The following is a 21,642-nucleotide window of genomic DNA, read 5'->3' on the forward strand; positions in this document are numbered from 1 at the left end:
ATGGGGAAAAAAAATTCACGGTTTCTCTCGTAATACGGGTATTAGATAACGAGGCTGCAACAGCCGGGTGGTCACTTGGCCATTGCGGACCGTGGGTGCCGCCACGGCAGGAGTTTACAAGCCAATTTGCCCAAGGCCCGCCGCACGTAACCATGATTCTCTTGAAATTTTCAGAGCCAGCTGATAATGTGCGGGATATCCTCGTCCATGTGGTACAGGAACGGAACATCAACCGGGGCAGGCGGGTGGCTTACCTCAACAACTTTGTCAAGGTGGGTTGCTCAACTCATTATTTTTTTTGCATGTAAATACCTAGGGTTTCAGAGACAAGATTTGCACAACTCTTGTGTGACTGGTCATAGCAGGCGATATGAACCAATTAATATGATTCTTCTTCACAGTTTATTTATTTACGAGTCAGACTCTATGGTCGGTCTGCTGTTATAAACCTTCATTTCGTCAGTGTTGAATCACACTGTGTGGACAGCCGTTACTTTCCCTGTGTTTCAGTCATGTCATGGCTGGCCTGTAGTTTTTCTCAAATCTGCACATTTCAGGGAAAAAAAAAACCCATGTGCACAGCCGCTGTCATGGGTCCACCTGTTTTGGGTGTCCATGTTATGAACACCGTGTTCAGAACAATGATTTAAACATGGTTAGGTTACACATGAATCAGCCATGCAGCTTTATGTCAGCTAAAAGTAAACTGTATTTTAAGTTTGGCAAAACCCAAATTTTGCAAAGAGTTATTCTACATTGCTCTGCCATTATGACAGGTCTTTGTAAAAAAAAAGGTGTACTCGTGATTTGGGTCGTGCACATGTACCCATAAGTATTCTGTGTGTGTATGGGCATGTAGGGCATGTTACTAGAAGAAGTCCAACTTGACAGACAGAATGTACATGGACATGTAGCAATGTTGGAGTTGTTGAAAAAGCTCCCCACTTTTGTCATTCCGTGTTTGTTCTAATCTCAAAACGTGAGCGATACATTATGTGTACAATGTACATATACCCCAGGATAATCAGAGACTTAGTGGCTTTGGTGCCCATGCCAACTGTAGAGAGCTTGTGAGGAAGGGGGGTTGACCGTCCGTCGCCCGGTCACGTCACGTCACCTTAAAGGTCTGGTTTTGTCAGGTGCCAATATGAAAGATGGGTATATTGACTGAAACAGGCGAGGGGGGGGTCTCCTGTCTCTGGCATTCTTGTCTCTGTCGTCTCTTGGCCGGAGAGATTGGTTTGGAGTGGAGATTGGTTTTAAGGGATGGGAGAAGAAATTAAAGAAGGCAGATGGATTTGTGAAAGGGATGAACCGTGTGGAGGCTTCAGGTTTCATCATTTAGGCAAAGACAGTGACTGAATATTTTGGAAAGAAGACAAAAGTAGTTACTATGTGGAAATTATATAAGAACTCACACATCCTTTGAAGTGAATACATGTATCATCCGTAAATTGCATTTTTTGAAGAGGGTTATTCAGACAGAGGCTTATGAAAATTCAAATTCGACAAAAGTGTTGAACAATGGCTCATAATGTACACTTGGAAAATGTTTATTGTTTGAAAATAGCCCCAAGTTCATACCGGTACATCGTAATCAAGTGCAAAATATCACAAAAGATTGAGTTGTCTCCGGGACGCGAAAGTTAATCAGTCTTTGTGCATGAAGCACCGGTATGAGCCCTGAGCGCGACCAACAGAGGGACGTAATGGAGGCTCCTTTGGCAGGAACTGCACTTCGCTGATTCACGAACGACTTTTGAAATTTTGCGTGCCTTGCAGTCGTCCAGCTACCAGCAAAAATGAAAACTCCCGACCAACCTGGATCTTTTTCAACCCATGGGGGGTGCCTCTGCTCAAGATGGATACAGTGGTCCCTTGTACTGGGGTCGCTCACTGAAAATGAGTCCTAAACACTGGTCACTTGGTTACCAGGGCCATTTTCCAATACTCAACTTCGTCTTCATCTCAGGCTTTGTTCCCAAAACCAATCCCCGATTGTAGGCCTGAAATTTTTGGTTCTTTTGCATCTTATTTGATGTTTTGTGGACTAATTATTGCGCTTACAGCTTCAAAGTTAGGTAGTGAAAAAAACAGTTGAAGCCGAGATGGAGCCTAAGTTGAGTATTGGAAAACGGCCCAATTCAACTGAGGTTAATATCTAAATGTGTATGAACCATTGCTGCACCCCTAAGTAATATCTTCAAAGTAATATCTATTTTCTACACTGTGAAATATATACATGTACATGTATATGGATTTTTTAATAATGTCAAACCTCTTAGATTTTGATGTTCCTTAGAAGATTGTTTGGAACAGCACTAAACCTTAGAATTCTACAAATGCATAAGTTTTCCAGGTTTACAGGAATGGCTGGTTCTGTTCTAAGTTACTCATGGTTAGGCTGATATCTGTGAAAAATAACTCCAAGAAACCAGTGTGATTAAACTTGACATGTTAATCAAATGTGGTAACAATTGTATATACACGTACATGTATGTGTGGATATTTTCATGTGCTGGAATGCAACTTTAGAAATGACACAACCAACCATATCAATACCTGGCTGACCCCCTCGGCAAATGTGCCAGAATGTCCCGACACATGAACCACCTTCACGGAAAAGACTATTCATGTCATTTGCACCTTGTGTTGTTCAGCTGTGCGGCAGATCCTCATTTCTTCCGGGTGCAAAATGTCAACGTACATGAATGTCTGAAATGTGAGACCTTCTGTCAACATGCGAGTCCTTGCCGTGGCGTGCACTTCACAGAATCTCTTAAACTGTTGGTGGTACCGGGTATTATTAACCCGATGCTATAATGTCTGCATTCACCCAAACATGCAGCGCCTACACATGCTCGTAACTCAAGTAGCCCGTCGTACAGTCCGTTCCAGGAGGCAGATATTTTGCTAATTATTTTTTTGTTGTGTTTTTTTTCCCCTAAGCGTTAGTTAAGTGTTGCAGAGTGATTGAGTCGAATGCCCCTGGAGTATTCTTGGTACACTAACCTTTACATACGTGTACATGTACCTAGTGTGGACCTGTGAGCCAAAGATGTCCACAGGGAAGATGCTCTGTGGACTTACCCACGTCCACAGGACATTTGCCCTTCTCTAAAGAAGTTAACAGGCATTTTGGGGTTAGGGTCATCGCCATAAAAGGGAGAGAAACAGTCGAGGAAAACGTTTCATAAAAATCCAGCTGAAAATCACGCTTCCAGTTCTAGAAAACTATTATTTTCTCCGAGTTTTCTTAACTGCATGAAAACAACGGAATGTCCACACTAGGTCTGTAATGTGTGTGATCCACATGCATGCATGTCAGATTTAATTTGGTATTGAAAGTGAAAATAATTACTCCAGAGACGCTCACAGTTTATAGAGAATGGGATTAGTTAGTTTGGCTAACAAATGTGCAGGGTTTGTTACACAGTATTTTGTGATGCAGTTTTTAGTCTTGTCGTTTTGATGTGGGTACATGTATGTGTACATGTACGTGTACTTGATAAGCAGTGTAGAGTGAGCTTTTCCTTCAGCAGGAATAATTGAATATAAATTACCCAAACCGTAGCATTCACCATTTTCAATAAATGAATGATAAATTAATGTACATGCAGTAGTCAGATGCTGTACTGTAGTTCAGATAATGGGTTACAATGCATGGTCCTATCTCTTGGTACCTGGTACATGTATGTGCCGTGCACACAATGTACCGGTAGTGCATTTGTACACATTATCCAATGAGGCCCCTGTCAGTTCATATCCGAGAAGCCATCAATATTTGCTTTCCCATTTTCGTTGCACAACTGTTAAAAAAAAATCCCCTTTCAAGAGCTTTTGCAAAGCGGGTTCATAATGTCCATGTATCGGTACATGCACAGGGACATTGCACATAAGGGTAGTGCGTGGCGCCAGAATTTCTGGTATTGCCAGAATCTTGTTTACCCATTTTTGCAAAGTGGAATGGATATCCGGTCTCAATTCGGGCCGGCCAAGTAGCAAATTAGACTGTGCAGACGTCGGGATTAATAGTCCGTTCCGGGCATATTTTTTGTTCAGTATTCATCCCCCAGGTCGTCTCTTTTGTGCCGTCTCAGTTTCGTGATCTCTTTCTCTCACACTCTCGACTTTCTAGTCCTAATCCGTGCGCCGTCCCGATTTACCCCTTGCTAGCGTCCCGATGCTGCCGTTAAATGTTTCAGCGTTACGCATTTTGCCACTCTGTGGCACCCTCCTTTGACAGCGCCGCAAGGGCAGTGTGCTCTATCTGTCTGACTTCCGTAATCATACCCACTTGAACATGCACATACATAAGTACAGTATGCACCTGTATTTAAGTATTTCTGTGATATGAAAACTATGTACATGGCTGCAGTGTTCTGCACCATGCACAAACAGCTTTGATTCCCCAGTCCATATCAAGACACATGTTTAAAAACACGCACATGTACATATTAGTACATGTAGTTCTGTATGTACTTGTAAGCCCCACCCCCCTCCCTCAAAACAAAAACAGTTCCGCATCCTGTGACATGGCACATCTGTTATCATTGACATAAGGAATTGTTTTCAGTAGGTACATGTACTTTGTACGTCTAGGATATGTAGGAAATGTTTTTGTTTTTAGTACCTTTTTAAATGCTGATTCATGGTAGGGTTTTAAAGGTGCTGAGCGATAACACTAAACAACAGCAAGAGAGGCCGGCTGCCATTTGTTGCAAAGAAAACGAGCAGCATTTTCAAGGGTACTAGACGCATGCATGAACAAGTCCATTGAATCTCTTGGCACCTCCTTCATGCTACAGTAGGCGCATTTTTCTGTTCATTTTAATTTCACGTTTTCCCCTAAAATTCCCCCTCAAAAAAAAAAAAAAAAAAGAATATATGACAGGTTTTGCCATCAAAATACATCAAGGGCTGGACCGGAAAAACATACATACATGTACATAATTTTTTTTGGGGGGGGGCGTAGTGATTGTGTAAATCCTGTACTCTGGAATGTAATTTTTAATTTGTCTAAATGGTACTTTTTTGGCAATATTCTCTTACCCCGTCAGTTGCAGTGTCTCAGTCTGAATCAAAGAGTGATATAAAACTGAAGTGGGGGAGAAAAAAATGAATGTGATTTGCTGAGTGATTCCTATTGTAATTTCATCGATCATCCCTTCGGCGGCAGCGATGGGGGGGGTTGTTAAGGGAACCTATTCCCCCTCGAAGCGCTGTTGACATTTTACTCCGAATGCATGAATTCATAACAGTGTTTATGATGAATGAGATACGGTATCGCAGGCGATGGCATTCCCTTACTTCCTCTTTCCCCCCCCCTCTCCTCGAGGGGGTAGAATCGAGGACAGACGCGACAGGGTTGCTGAGACGGGCCCCGGTCCATGCAAGCACTCTGTACATCGCCTCTTACTTACGAAATTGCAACGATTAAATATTGGTCTCTCGGGGTGTATATGGTCGAACTGTGGTTATCTTTATCTGGGCACAATCGCGCAATGAATTTTTAATGCAGAGATGTGTATGTAGCAGTGTTGACTAGTACAAAATATAATACATGTTGTCCCGAAGACAAAATGATTTGGCCGGTAAAATGACAGAAATCAGCTATTAAAATGAATGCTGTGTTTGTCTGAGTAGGTCTACAATGTGAAACAATATTCTCAGTAAGAAAACATCCAGTAAAAAGCTGCCAAGTACATGTACATGACAAAAGGAATTTTTACATGTTCACCCTTTTCCTGCTGCAGTTCTTTTTTACATGTATATGTCTGTTTTTTTCTATTAAAGAACCATTCAGAGATGGTGCATGTACATGTATTGCCCGCATCCCCACCACTCGGACTGATGTGGCCATGCCCGTTTGAGGTTGCCGTTTGCAGAAATTGATTTCCCTCGTTATGTCTTTGTCTTGCAGGTCATCAACCATGTATCCAGCATTGAGAAGCTTGGGCACCCCATCATGGAGATGGTTGGCTGGTAGGTTATGTTCCTCGTACAGTGTACAGTTCATTACATTTGCTCCATGTCTGTGTATGACCATTAGCCCTAACAGTCCTCAATCCTCCGTTTTCATTATTTGACACTCACCATTCCGTAGGGGATTAAAGTTACATGTACACCTTATGTGTGCGATCTCCCACACTGTCCCCCAAAGGGAGTCTTTTCGGGGCTGAGTAACTCCACTATTTGGAGTGAAATTGGTTATCAGGAGAATTTTCTTCCCTGAACGTGGAAAGACTCCCATCCCCATATGCCCAAAGATAAAACACCAAAGACTGATTAGTCTCATTTTAAGGTGTGACGATGACATATTCCCCTCTCTGTTGCAAAATATGGGTCTTTGTTTTTCTCATCTTCTGCCACCCCTTCAGTGGACTTTTTGTAACCATCACCCCATACTCAACTACATGCCATTGAAGATTATCCATCCTTCGTGATGTTTTTCCAATTTGGATAGTAATGTAATAAAACCAAGGAAATTAATACAAATAGGACTCAAGGTAACAATATTTTAAGTATTAAAATTGAAGCTTTCTAAAGTGCCCAATCCATCAAATTGTTCTTACAGTGTTCATTAAAATAAATCCCTCCTTCTGTTTTAACCGTCAAGAACAGTCAAAAATGCCTTCCACTTGATTTCCCCCAGCACACAGACACATATGAGAAATTTGACTGATTTTGACTGATATGACAACTGTGTCAAGGATTTATCTTAGCATAGGAGGGTTTTAAAACAAGCTAAAAACATGGGACATGAAAACTGCTTAAAAATCAGTAAGACAATTAAGCTAAATTCAAAATTAACGCCAAACATGTACGTGTACGCTGACACAAAGTATCTGCTTAAAAAGGTACGGTAGATTCTCGTAAAGAGCTGGATTAAAATTCTGGCGTGTGATCCCAGGTTGCAAGGTCCCGTCCAGGCTTGTTTTGCTCCTTGACACAGCAGTAGCTGCTCGTCGAACTTTGCCCCGATCCCGAACTAGCTTTTGCTGGGTGGTGTACTTGTAAAAGATTCTCCTGCTCTGAAAAAAAAAACAAACAAACTCTGAAGACGTGGACTTCCGGATGGCATTGCTTACATGTATTAAGACCCATACAATGAATTTTTCTCAGATGCATATTTCACGTGTTTTTCTTTACTTGCAAATGTCTGAAAACCTATTCCGCGTCCGTTTTTGGTCGACTGTATCGAAAAGTGAACTTCTTTAAACAATTGTCTACACTTTTCCGGATGACTGAGGGTACCTCGTTGCCGTGATGTCGTTCCTGCGAGGCACAGTTCAGATTACGGATTTTCTGTTCAAATTATGAATCCGGAATTTGCTTGCAGAGAGCAATTGTGCAAAAGGGTTAGTCATCGGCTTACTGCTGTGTACCGTAGATGGACTTACACAACAATGAATCACCAATGAAAAGAAAATACATGTGCATGTGCATCTTTTATAACAGCCAAATTGCCCAAATTCTGTGCGTAGCATTTTCCATACATGTATCTGCAACATTGAGGTTTCTGCTAAGAATGATATCGCAGTTGGTTGTTAATGAATATGGAAAAAAAAATAAGATAAGGTTAGATGGGATACAAATGTCAGTTTTTAAGGATGTTGTTTTAAAAAAGAAACTGCATTGTTTGGGTGCTTTGATTCTAAAGATGAGCGCACTCACACCATTTTTATAGCAGCAACTGCCATCTGCAGTGAAACCAAGGTGAGGCCCAGTGTGTTTGGAAGCGTACAGCTGTCCTAGGCCCAAACAGTGCACACACGCGGCCCACACGGACTGTGACGTGTGCACAGTCTTAGTCAATTATTGATGAGAATTAGGGCACAAGCTGTGCTCACGCACTCTCACATCTATTAATAACGCCCTGGGCCTTATTAATAGAATATATCCCCGGGGCCATTTTCTTGGCGGGGGTTGCGACCCTCCCTAAAAAAGGCGCAAAAAACAAACGTTTCAAAGTACATGTATACATTGACTTAGTGATTGGAAGTCGACATACATGTACTTGTACACATGTACAGTACCTGTACGGCCATGAAGATCTCAACACCATAGTGTCCTGGTCGAGGTTGTTGCACTAATTGATTAATGCATTCCTTGGTTTTTATCCCTTCCCGAGTCCAAAAGGCTGGTACATGTTTAAGGTTTTCCCTGCCTTTTCAAACCTGACGCGCCCCACCTCGCAAATTTCATTGACCAATGTTTGTGGGCCCTTCTTGCCGCCTCACACCAAAACAAAATAAAACAGAAGGGAAATAACAGACTTTCGAGAATCTTATGGAACAGTTCCCCTCGGCGTTGCTCTGGCTGGCAAAGAAGGCCGCGGAATGGAATAGTGGTTCATCCAGAGGAACTGGAACGAGAGTAGATGCGCCCTGAGAGCATTTAATTGTATCAGACCCCGTCAAAACAGCCAGCAGTGTGTACGTTTGCTGTGGGCACTCTCATATTGTTAAGTTTCGTTTGGGCACCCCATGCTCGTCAGTGCACGGGGGGGGAACCTGTTTTGAAACCGATCAAAGCAAGTGGTTACTGGGGCGAAAAGTACTGGACAGTTTTGAAGCTGAGTCTTGCGCCGACAACAAGCATTGGAACTTCATTTCGGTGCACTCACAAATGGTCATGACAGCACGCCCCAGTCAAGGAGTAAAATGTCATTTCGGGATTTGCATATAAACAGAAAGATGCCCCTCCCCAAGGGAAATAAGGGGAGACTATATGCGCATGAAGTGGGAATTGCAGATGTGGAAAAAGGAGGAGGCAGGCTATCAGCGCTTTGGGCCCTAGGGAAAAAATGACTCAGTAGTTCTCAGGACACTGTCAAATCTGTTGCCATTTTAAATGCACGAGGTCCCTGACTTTAAATCACATTTCACTCGTACGAAAAACTTCCATTTTTGTTCAAACTCTTCTTTTTGTGGAGAAAAAGGATCTTGGGCTTTTGGGGGAGGGGGGAAGGCTGCCTCAAGGTGACAGGCAACTCATACCAGGAGGATGTTACAGTGGCTCTTAAAAAGCATGAGACAATATTCTCAGCCACACATTCATATCAACCCAACGGAAGTTGGGTTGATATGAATGTGTGGCCGAGAATATTCTTGTAGTTGTCTTCAGTCACCTCACCTGTTTGGAGGAAATGGAAAACTGCCGACAAACGTAACAGGCAGTGTCTTAATCGATTCCGTCTCGAGTCCTCTCACGGGGTCCTTGACGAGTTTAGCTGCACTGTCGCAATTCCTTTCTTAAGACCAGTCCTGAGTGACATCTTTACAATGATGAAGGTATTCTTTTGTGATAGTTCATTGGATTACAATGTAGGTTGTGACTTGGCTTAACTCTAAAAGAGCAAGGACGGGAATCTGCCCTCCTCGATTTTTTGGTAATATTGTCACAGTGCATTTTCTTTTACACGCCCAGCCCTCCGGAGTTTTACAGTAATGTCTTGCAGTCATTTTGACAGCAATTTTTGTGAAATGGGACCTACTGTTGTTGCACAGCCCCTATCTTTTCTGAGACAGATCAGCCAAAACTGTACACTTTTTTCCCCACCGATTTGCTTGATGCGTGCGGGCCACACGTGCACAGCCTTGAACTTGACATGGCCATAACAAACCAAAGCATGAGTTGGATTTGAGTTTAAACTTCACATTTGTGTCGATAATGAGTGTCTTTATACATTTATGTGCCAAGTTTGAAAAAGATTTGGTATGGGACAGTTGAGTTCTTGGGGAGGGGGCAGAATCCACCCCTCCTTGGTCGAAAAAAGTTCTTGTAGGGTTAAGAGTGGGTGACTTGTTAAGGGCTCGCAGGGACATTTGTTGGACTTGACTGCAGAAAGGGAAGGAGTTGGAACCCCCCGCCCTCCCACCTCATCGTCAACTCTATGGGAACAGACTTGACCAATACAGTCCGATTGTGCCCTCTAAATCACATGACCTGTAATAGGTATTAAATATCAACAAAACATGGCATCCACCAAGAGCAAAGTGTTTCATAAGTATCATTTAGCAAAAATAAAGCCGACGGTTGGTACCGTACTCAGACTACTGGTGTGCTGGGTACTATTTCGTAACTTGACTGTATTGTTTGTAAACAGCACTCGAAACACACATTGCTTTGGGATTGATACCCACCATAGGTCGATCTATTGTGCACTGGATTGGGACTCTGGCGCATCAGCCGCACTGCCAGGCTGACCTTGAAGTTCTTAAACATTTGCCTCGTTGAGCAGTTACTCGCATGATTCCCCCACCCCTGCAGGCACCAACACACTGTCACGCACCGTTACGCACGCTTGTGAGTGTCACGTTAATTTATGACATCATTTTTACGTATCTGCATGTGTGAATACGTGTACATTTGGGACGTGAAGCTTCACTGTCCCTCGCCCCGGTGGATTTTTTTTGCCCCGAGAGTTTGCAATGGAATATTGGGACATTTATTGGCACAACAAATGTCAGGTTGGTTTTGCTGCCCGGCCTGCGTGTTCTGGTAATGCCGCAGTCCGTCAGCGGATTCATTAGTGCCAGCGCATGAGTGGCTGGCGTGTCTTGGAAATTACATCGTTCATTCATTTTGGCGTCTTTGTTTATCAAGAGATGACAGGGCAGCAGGCTGGTCTGGAACTAAATTCATGCCAAGTCACTCCGCATGACAGCACAGTTTATTCCCAAGAAGCTGATATTAAAGGAAGTCATGGGAGAAGACAGGTTAGTTGTATATTAGGTTACCAACTAACCTGTCTGGTAAATGCTGAAGAGATTTTTTTTTTCTTTGCCTGACCTGTCAAGTACTGAAGTCATGTTGTGCATTTTACAACTGGCAATCAGTTCGTTATCTAGCGCTCAGACACATGTGTACGTAGGAGGGGAACCTTTCCCTGCCCCACCCACCTTCAGGAAATGCGTTTGTTGATACACGACACACATGCACAAATTTTCTGGGAAAGTTTGACTTTGCTATCTTTCAAAACATGTCAAAAGGCCAAGTAAACCCCGTAAAAAGGCCACAAATGAAATTTCTACATTTTTGGGTTCCCCCAAACAAATCTCCCCCCCCCATGAAAAAAATTTGAGACTGGATCCACCCTTGAGGTCAGACTAGTCTCTGCATTCGACAGTTAAGTTTATGTAATGCCTGCCCCAGATATCAACATACATGTACAAAATGGGTAGATCACTAACCGGTATCTAAGATATTTTCTAAAATAACAATTGGACGAAGTAGATTCTCAGTTGGAAAGAAAATGACAGAAAACCACCTCAGTATTATGCTGTTCTTCAAAACTGGTCGCATCATTTGTAATACTTTCCAATGCAGAGCAGAATTGTACAAACACAGTATGCATATGTGTCAGTGGATTCTGAATCATGGAGGTGCTATTCTTACATTCTCATGTGCTCCACCCCAAACCAAAGTGTCTGGGAATTTGCATTTCCCAAAATGCTGAGCTTCATTCATTTGACCCCAACTGTTTCAAAGGTCATACATGTACATGTCAGTGGTTGAACAGTTGAGCTCTATACCTGCGTCTGCGCTCGCACATATTTTTAATGTAACGGCTGAAAACTCCATTAAATTCCTAATCCATCACAGATGGGGTCTTTCAAACGAGATCAAAATTGACGAATGAGAAAAGAATAGTGCGCTTGCATTGCATCGCACAGAGCAATATATCATACTGATGTTTTCCATGCAGGAATGTCTAATTTGATTGATTACACATACTTAGTGAAGAAGATACCGTGTGTTTTCATAGCCGCCGGCATCGCTCCACCGATAGCCCTGCTGCTTTGTTGCGTGAGGGAAGTGTCAGTCTTGGTTTTGAGCAGCGACCATCGATCTGCCAAAGTGGCTTGCGATAGTGGTGGCACTTTGCCCGGTTAGGCATCAGCCATGGCGATGTGCACTTTTTACACACTTACACAACTGGCCCACCGGTACACGTTCAGCATTGCTGATTTTCAGTGCAGACGAAAGCGAAAGGGGGGTCATTGACCCCAGAAATGGTAGCCACTCGCTGAATACTGTCCCACTGCCGTGGAGGGTGAAATTAAACATAAAAAAGTGCTGCAACATCATAAGTATTTCATCGGCCTGTCATGTTTGGAGGGTATAACTTAAGAGTGATGTCTTTGCAGATAAAACTAGTCATGAATTTAATTCAATACTTTTAATGTTGTGTGTCTTTCACATAGTACCTTCAACCACATTTACATGTTGGTCGAATGTTTGGGTAAATATTGGAAACATACATGTTCATGCAAAGAAATGTTTGATAACCGTCCAAGTGTCTTTTTACGGTGTTTTCAATCAGTTCTGGCATGTATTCGTACGTGTACATGTACAGTACATCGTTGGCCTTGTGGATTTTGGTTGAAATAATGGGTTGCCATTTTACAAATTGATTTTGGAAGGTTCAAAGTATGAAATAGCCTTCACTGGAAAAAAAAAGTGTACAACTTCTTCAATTTCAAATTCCCTGATCTGAAAAATGTAGCACAGTTTTTTTTTAATGAATTGCACAACGTACAAATGAATGATAGACTTTCGCGTAAACCGTTCAAATCTCATGTGATTTCCCCCTCCTGTTTTTCTCGTGATCAGGGTATATGTATTACCTTAAAATCTAGAAGATGAGTTGTTTTTCAGACAGGCAGTTGGCTAAGAGGTCATCCTAAAATCCACTGATTTTGGAGATTCACATTTCACAGCCAGCCAGGATGGCGAGGATGTGGCCTCAGAAGGCCCCCTTACCCTCTGGGAATCACAAGACGATTATTGGAATCCAAGACCATAAAGACGGTGGAAAGAACGTCACATTCTGCTTGCATTGTAACACGATACATGCAGGCATATGGCACTCACATTTGGGGTTTTGTTTGAACAGTGATGTTGACTTTGGTTGGTTTTTTTTCCTGCACGATTTTCCTCCAGGAGTCGGACATGTCGGATGGGGTATTTGAGGGCTCATGTTAATCGACTTGGCATTTCGAATGTATTAGTAGGGGAGTTCCGCAGTCCCGTTGGAACAGCTGAAACATTCATTCATGTTGGCTGCCAGAAGTTAAAGGTTACATAGTTCCATTTTTGTTTGACTGCATAGTCTTAAAGGTATTTGGGGGCATATTTGTTTCTTGACGGGAGCAAACCTGATGTCAATCCAAGAAGAATATCTCAGTGTTGCAATGACGTGTGAACAGAATAACGCTGGAATTTTCTAAATTTCCTATTCGTTGGTGATTCATTATTGTGCAAGTACCCTTTCTTGGTGATGTTTCCAATAAGCAAAATCTGGGTTTGCAATTTCAACCGAAAAAGCTGTACAAAAATTGCAAGTACGTGTGTGAATTAAGTGAGCCGTGTCTTTCCTGAATGACATCACAGCAACAGCGCCCTCAGTTGACTGACAAAGCGTGGACAGTGTTGAATGCTTAACCCCTTCATGGCGGGACGCGCTAAGACACACCGTAAAAATTGAGATCCTCAGTCCGCTTTTCAGCTATTATTCTTGGCCCATGCTCGAGCGAACATGGTGAAAGAAGGCAGACCCTGGCTCTTGTGTATATGGTAATTGGCCTTTGTGTGTAGCTCAGAAATGAAAAGACTGAATTTGCATCATAATCACCAGCTTCACAATAGTCCCCACTTTGAAAAGAGGCAATGGGAATGTGGAAGCTTGAGTAGAGCCGCATGCCACTGAACAATGAGCCTTTTCACCGTGTAATTCAAAGCGTGCAGAGCACGCTGGGCCACAAACCGAGAATTTGCGGTTTGGCAGGTGGCCTTCGTGGCCAAGCGAGGCTGGAATTCTTGGAGTCGGCTTTCGGAGAGAAATTCTCGCTGACAAGGGGTTAAAGACGATGCACCTTGAAATTGGGTCATTCTATAAATTGGGGGTCCGTTTTTTTCCTGTCCCCGTTTCGTCTGGCATTTGATTTTTAATATTTATAACTCATTGTTCAGTTTCCAAGACTGGATAAGTCTTGCAAATTAGACTGATAAGACTGCAAATTACCTGCCCAACAAATAAAAAAAGTGATACATCCCTTGTCAAGCTTGTCAGATGGTATATGTACCTGTCAGAGGTAACAAGGACGGAAAAATGTCACATTTTCGACCCCAAATTTATAGATTGACCCAATTGCACATTTCTCTGCACCTCACCCAAAGGAGATGTCAAGTAGGTTTCACATATGGAAGAAGAGTTCATTTTACGGAAAATGGGTCACTTGGGAGACATTCCCATAAGAACGTGCACAAACTTTACCGTCCCATAATTAAATATTCCCTAATCTGATCTGAACCAAACTCTGTATGTTTTCAATTTAGACCCTAATCTATCATCTCTCAAAATTTGGATGGTAAAATTCGGCCTCCTTCTGGTAGCCGGGGCATTAGGGAGACATTGTAATGTCTCCCTAATGACCGATGTCTCCCTAAGATCGAAAAAATCCACCACAAAATGTCTCCCTAATGACCCATTTGTAAGAGTATGAAATCACCCCAAAACTGTGTCTGAAAGAAATTCATGGCACAGACCCATGGAGCGATATACATGTACATGTATGAGGGTAATTCCAGAAATTTAAGGGTCCAAAAGTGCGGCATTTTTGTGTCCCTGTTACATCGGACCTTTGTTATTTGACATGGAAATATCACCAGAATTGATTTCAAACTATTACTATTTGTTTGGTAGGTAATTTGCATTAATTCATCAATCTTAGAAATCACCGCAGAAAATGTGTTCTGAACTTACAAAATCATGTAGCAGATGTGACAGGGACAAAAAAATGACCCCCTAATTTCTGGAATATTACCCATAATTCTACACTATAGAATATATACATGTATATACATGTACATGTACTTGTACCCCAGCTGAAATTTCATGTGTGCCATTTCTCAAGGGCTTACAAATCGCACGTACACAGATCACACAGAAATCTTCACACCAGCAAGAAGTTTCGAGAGATAGTGTCAATAATACATGCAGCTGTAAACAAAATTATCCTCGCGCTCCCAAGGGCGTGAGATCAGTGGTCTACGTCGAAATTGTCGTGCGATAACCCAGTCATTCCTATAATTACACATGACATCAGGAGGCCCAGATGAAAAAGCATCACTCAACTACAAACAAGCCTTTCAGAGTGTTGTATTGTCCTCCCGCCGTTAAGGTAAAAATTGCCCGTCAATCTAGATCTACATGTAGGGGTCACTGTCCATTGACATAGCCATGGTTATGTGTTGCGCAATGCCATGTGCAGCAAGTGCAAAGTCCATTTTGCTACAGACAGACTTCGGCTGGGAGCCTGCCCAGTGGAAGACAGTGCTGCACTGCCTGAGCCCAAGACATGTTATGTGGCAGACAGACCTTGTGTGCACATGTTGTTTTACGAACTTTTGAACTTAGTATTAAGTTAGTGTGTGTTACGTGCATAGAATATGTGTTTTTCACATTATGGGCCGTGCGACTTTGGAGAGATCGTTAGCTGTACAGAAGTACAGTAGAGGCCCAGAATTGATGTGAAGGATTGGAATCAAAACATTTGAATGAATGATTTTCAACAGGCCATTCTGAATGTAGGGAAAATGAACTTTCGTGTACATGTATGCCCAGTAATGCAGTTGCCCTGCGCAGAAATTTGCAAAGCATGGCAAATAGGCTCGTCTGGCAGAAAGAGGGTACCAGCCAAAATGACAAGGGATACATATGTTTTGACTGGTCCTCAACCATTTCTTGGTTCGAACTTTAATTTTGCCAAGTAAGTTTCTCTCCTTAGCCACCCTGGGTTCCTAGTCCCTATTCCAGGGTTGCCAGAGGTCAAGGAAATCCTGGAAAAGCCGGGAACAAAGTCAAGGAAAGGAAAAAGGTGTGGAAAATTTGGATGACAGGAGATGTTCTGGAATCCTGTTAGAGGAGAAAGTGTGGAATTATTTTTGACATCGAGATCACATAAATGTCATTTTTAATTGTCTATTTTTTGATTTGTTTAATGGAGTTTTGATTAATAAATGGACTGTCCTTGTCCATAGTAGGGTCATGGCAGTTTTCCAGTTCATAATACCAAACAGCTTTTATCTGGGGAGTGACATTAGCTGTCATGGAAGTTGTCATGTTTTAGTTCTGGAAAGTCCCAGAGAAGTCATGGAATTTGGACCTCAGATTTCCGTTTGAACGCAGACCGTCATAAGAACTTGCACAATACTAGTCGCAAGTAACAAGATGAACAATGGCAAAGGAAGTTGAGTTTATTTGAATAGCTTGTGACTTGAATTCAGGCTTGGGGTCTTGTGTTGGTCTTATGTTGGTCTTGTGTTAGTTTTGTGGGGTCTTGTGATGGGCTAGGCTGCCATACAACACTGACCCTGCAGTTCTCAGTGTTCTGCTGCGCCCTCAGTTGTTATTTCAACGCAAGTTGTGGTCATTTTGCTGTTGTTAATTCAACGCAAGTTGTGGTCATTTTGCTGTTGTTATTTCAACGCAAGTTGTGGTCATTTTGCTGTTGTTATTTCAACGCGAGTTGTGGTCATTTTGCTGTTGTTATTTCAACGCAAGTTGTGGTCATTTTGCTGTTGTTATTTCAACGCAAGTTGTGGTCATTTTGCTGTTGTTATTTCAACGCGAGTTGTGGTCATTTTGCTGTTGTTATTTCAACGCGAGTTGTGGTCATTTTGCTGTTGTTAATTCAACGCAAGTTGTGGTCATTTTGCTGTTGTTATTTCAACGCAAGTTGTGGTCATTTTGCCGTTGTTTCTTTCCAGCTTAAGGTTGTCCCTCCTGCACAGCACCAAGGAGGTACGGAGCGCGGGCATCCGGGCGCTGCGCCACCTCCTGCAGGACGAGATGGCCGTCGAGGCCATGATGACCCTGCACATCGACTACCTGGTCATGAGATCTCTGGACATCTGCCTGGCCAACGACATAGAGAGAGTTCAGGCCATACGCTTCATCAGAAGGGTAAGCTGCTGTCCCTGAGCAGGATACATTATCAAAAAGATTTTGCTTTTGGTTTTGATGTAACGAAAACTGTAAATGAGACTTGTCCAATCTGTAGTGTTTTCCTTATGGCTACCGATTTCTGCTCGTGTTTCAACATTCAACAGCATTTCACACTTATGAATAAGCCTTTTTTGCATTACATGTACCTGTGAATGAAATCTAGTACACACAGTTATCCAATTGCACATCAACATAACAATTTGAATTCCCCAGACTAAAGACACTGTTGCTATACCTCGTAACTCGGGGCAAGCTTGTGCATAGCGACCACCATCTCTGGAATGGACTGGTTCCTTTGTGCCCTTCTTATCCATTGAAAACAGTGTACTGTTGCAAGGCGTCACTTATGTAACTAAGCAAAAGCTTGCCCCAAATCACGAGGTATAGCAAAGAGTGTCTTAAGTGTGGAGAATTCAAATTGTTGTGTTCACGTGCATTTAAAGAACTCAGTGTACCAGATTTTATTCGAATTTAATTCACAAAAGGCTTATTGATACGATCAGGCTGAATCTGCGTCAACATTGTATCCACAACCGTTTGTAACTGTGGAAATGTAAAGTTTACAAAAAGTCAGATAATAGCCAACACTCTAGAGAATCGTTTTTTGGGGAAACAGGTTCTTTGTTTGGGCTTCATAGTTCCTGGCAAAAGCCTACGTGGGATTTTGTAATTAGGCCAGGCAGCCTGGTTACCCGTGAAGAGTGGGGAATACCGACCAGTGACGCATACATCTCTCCCTCCCCCCCCCCACTCCCGTGGGGGGATGGTCTACGGAGACGCATGTTCCTGTATGTGCTGGGACATACCACTCCACTATGAATCACTTCTCGCCGTGGACTGCTTGGAAGTCGTGTCGGCCGAGTACAGTTCCTCTCGGTGCTGAGGAGGAACTAAACACGAGTGTTAACCTGAACTGACAAGCATACATGTATGACGCATCATGTAGTGAAACAACATCAGGGAGACTGACTATTAAAGTTCCACTTAGGTAAAGTTTAAACAGTCGTTCGATAAAATGATGCCACCCAACGTTTTGAGTTGAAGGCCTTGAAAAGAATCTTGCACATTGAAAATCAGCAGGACACCCCAACACCTGTCACCCACATAATATCCGCGTTCATCGGGATTCCAAACTTGGGGATACCTCAAAACTAAGAACTCTTTTTGCTCCTAGAAATTGCAAACTGAAACCAAATTACTGAGAAAAACGAGCTTAAGACTCATTTTGTGGGATCTGGTCTCGTGAGAAAATAACAACAGATCCCAGAACTGCAAAGTTCCTTTCGTATAGGTTGCATCTGCACTCCTCCAACATTGATCATTGTCAATGTAATTTTCAAAAAGTTAATGCTCATGCCAACTGGAATGGTATGTCTGTTCACGGTCTCTTCTCTAAGAACATAGCTTTATTGTTCTTCCAGCTATCGACATTCATGTACATGTACATGTTACAATGTACATGAAATAGTGACAGTTAAAAAGTCCTGTGAATCTCCATTAATAAAATTCCTTCTGAATAAATAAGGTGTACCTTCAATCCTTCAAAATTCACCTCCCCATTCTTCAGGCCACCCAGCCGTAGCTTTCCCCAAATGACCAGATTCTGAATCAGGACGCACTCTCAATTCCCCCCTCCCCCTCGGCAAGTAAACCCAGATACATGTATCAGTAGGCATCCTGCCTCAACCCTCCATTTCAGGTAATTGTAAGCTTTCAGAACCAAATTTCATCCAACACTAGTGAAACCGGACAAAATCGTGACAGAGAGAATCCACAAAAACAAGACTAATGCGGAAATTGAATATCACGCATGTATTCTTTGAAGTGGTAACGTGGTCCGGTGTGCAGGTGCCTGATGCTTTTAGACGTTTTGCCTTGGTTGCCGTGCGTCTCCAAGGTGATTAAAAACCATGTTCTACATCCCTGTAAGACATTAATTGTTAATGGTTTTGCTTCCTTCACATTCATCAATGGTTCCTGCCTTTCTGCGTCACGTTCTGCGGACATCACCCTGAGAGCACCTCATAGCAACTGATTATGCACAGACATGTCCGTTCAGTTATTTATAATTTTATCTAAAAGTGACTTGGGCTAAATATATTTCCTAAACTGCATGCAGGGCCAGTGCCGTGAAAAGCACTTACAGTAGGTTAACATACGTCCTGACTGCAAACACACATTGTTACTGATATTCTCGTTAAATTTATTCAGAGTCTAATTTATAAGTCTGTCAGTTATATGTAATCTAGGTCTCACTGTTAGCGACCATTTGTGTCCATGTTGATGGTTTTTGAATATCAGTCTGTTGAAATTGTGTGTCCGGGGATAGATTTCTCAGAGCCACTCCTGGACTGTGAAGCACAAGTTAGGAATGGTCTACTGTGTTCCACCTTCCGGTACATATTTGTCTGAGGAACAGGACAAATTGCCATACACAGTGCGGTGTCTATGGTAAATTGGCAACCAGTGTCGTGCAGAGTACCGGGTAGCTGTAGAGGTGCAGCAAGCAGGGATGGGGGTGGGCACACCTCCCCCCCTGGAGACAGTTGCCATTTTTTGTTCTTTTTTTTTTCATTTTTTCAAAAATAAGAATTGAAGTGCTAGCATGTTAGAAATGGTACGGTACATGTACATGTACGGTACAGTCACCTTCCTTGTCAGGAGGGTGAGGATTTTCACACGGATGAACAAACTGAACAGTCGGTTTTGGAAAGGAAATTCCATGTTTCTCCCACCCCCACACACACACAACCAATACCTGGATACGCCACTGACCAACCCTGAATGCTGCAACATTCTGCAGCAAAAGTGGGCTGCGGCTTGGTCCAAAATGTGTCCAAATGTCACATACATTTGTACAAACCACAGGCCTGTTGCCATTGAAAGATCCCTGGGTAATGTATAGAATTCCCACGATGCACCTGTTATTTTCTTTGGACCTTTACCTTTTGGGCTTACTACATGTAGATAATTGCCATCGCCCCATCACTCTGCCCCATCTCACTGGTGCACACGCTGGTCGCCATCGCCAACAACGGCACCAAGGAACGAGACAGGATGGTCCGGCCCTCCCTGGAGACACTGAGCGAACTCGGTGAGTCACTGTCACCCCCCCAACAGTCCAGGGGCCCCCTGTGTCATGGAGCAGTTATTCCCCAAGCATAGAAAATGAATGCTTAGTGAGAACAGGCGACCGGCTAGAGTGCCATGTAAAGTCTGGTAGTTGGGAGTGGCTCTCTGTTTGTTTCTGCGTGGCATGGAAATTTGCTTAGCGGTATTTTTTTCTGCCTGGAGGCTCCCTGCAATCTGTCCATGGCATGCCGCCTTGAATCTGTGAAAATTTTCCCCCAGTGTGACCTACATGGAGCTATGAACCCAGCTAGAGCCGTGCCAAATATTTGAATAACCGAATGTTTGATCGATTATCAAATATCATTTTCTGAATTTGAACATTCGACTGTAAACTTTATGAAAAGGAAGGGAAAATTTTGCTTTGTTTTAAATGAGAAAAATTGCAATACAGAGGCTTGTTTCAAGCAGATTCAAATAAAAAGCAAATAAACTCTTACAACGATTTAAAAAGTAAATTATTCATTGAACAATTTAAAAGGAGTGGAAATTTCCAACAGGGCAAGAAGTATTGTTCATCTCTTAAATCTTGCTAAATCATAGCTGGAGATACTCCTAGATGTGAGAAGCTATTATAGTGATTATAATGTACAATTGTGTGTTATTGCAACTGATTTTGTATATGGTTTGTTTATCAACAAGCTGCCAGTCGGTACGACCAAACATTCGGATATTTAATCAAATTGAAGGTCGAATATTCAAATAGTGAACTATTCGAATTGACTCAGCCTTAAACCCAGCCCAGTCTTGTAGGGCACAAGTCAACCTCCGGAATTCTCTTGACACAGAGATAAAGAATACTGCTGAAGAGGAAACTGTGTTGTTTTGCTTTTGCTTGTTTTGATTTCAGTCACAACATTTTTGTGGGATGGACAATGCAAAAGTACACACAGTATTAACTATGGGTTAACCTTCCTATGCTGAAGTCACTCTTTGGGTCACAGCTCAGCTGTGTTGTGTTGTGTACTGTACCAACTGTCCCTCACAGGAATATCAGATTGCACTTTTGTGCTGCCCAACAACTGTGCTTCACTGTTTCATGTGCGTCATTGTGCAGTAAACCAAATGCAGTGAAGAGGACTGCACAAAAGACCCTGGGTCATTTTGTGCTGGCAACCAACTGTGTACACACTGAACCTGTGCATGTTTATGTTCCATATAGAAAACACATGCAAGAGAGTGACTGTGGGCACTTGTGCATATTTGTGCTGTTAAACCAAAGGAGGGTTAATACATGCATAGGGGTTAATACACCAACTTGCTATTTCAATTGTGTTGTGCACAGAGCAAAATTTAACAACGTCGATTTTGGGATCCACAATTTCTCTACATTGTGCAAAATCATAGAGTGTACGTATGAGTGTTCTTTCAAGTAGTGAAGCTCTGTTACCTTGGCATTAGGCTTATTTCGTCTCAGCAACTTTCAGAAATTGGCCAGAGGTATTGAGATCTTGAGGTCACAGAGTTTGACTGATACCGTCGTCAATATTTTGTTT

General features: G+C 42.6%; 1 protein-coding gene across 1 annotated transcript in view; it reads left to right on the plus strand.

Annotated features, from left to right (window-relative positions):
• LOC110985175 (rapamycin-insensitive companion of mTOR-like) overlaps nt 1-21,642 on the plus strand; it is a 55,217-nt gene that overhangs the window by 6,839 nt on the left and 26,736 nt on the right. Inside the window, exons 3-6 of the mRNA XM_022246014.2 lie at nt 175-272; nt 5,924-5,985; nt 16,780-16,975; nt 19,985-20,111. Coding sequence (XP_022101706.2) covers nt 175-272; nt 5,924-5,985; nt 16,780-16,975; nt 19,985-20,111 — 483 coding nt within the window. The remainder of the gene's footprint in view (nt 1-174; nt 273-5,923; nt 5,986-16,779; nt 16,976-19,984; nt 20,112-21,642) is intronic.

The sequence above is a fragment of the Acanthaster planci genome, linkage group LG12 (assembly GCF_054643075.1).
Source record: "Acanthaster planci isolate LZ-2023a linkage group LG12, COTS_SCS, whole genome shotgun sequence".
NCBI classification, from domain to species: Eukaryota; Metazoa; Echinodermata; class Asteroidea; order Valvatida; family Acanthasteridae; genus Acanthaster; species Acanthaster planci.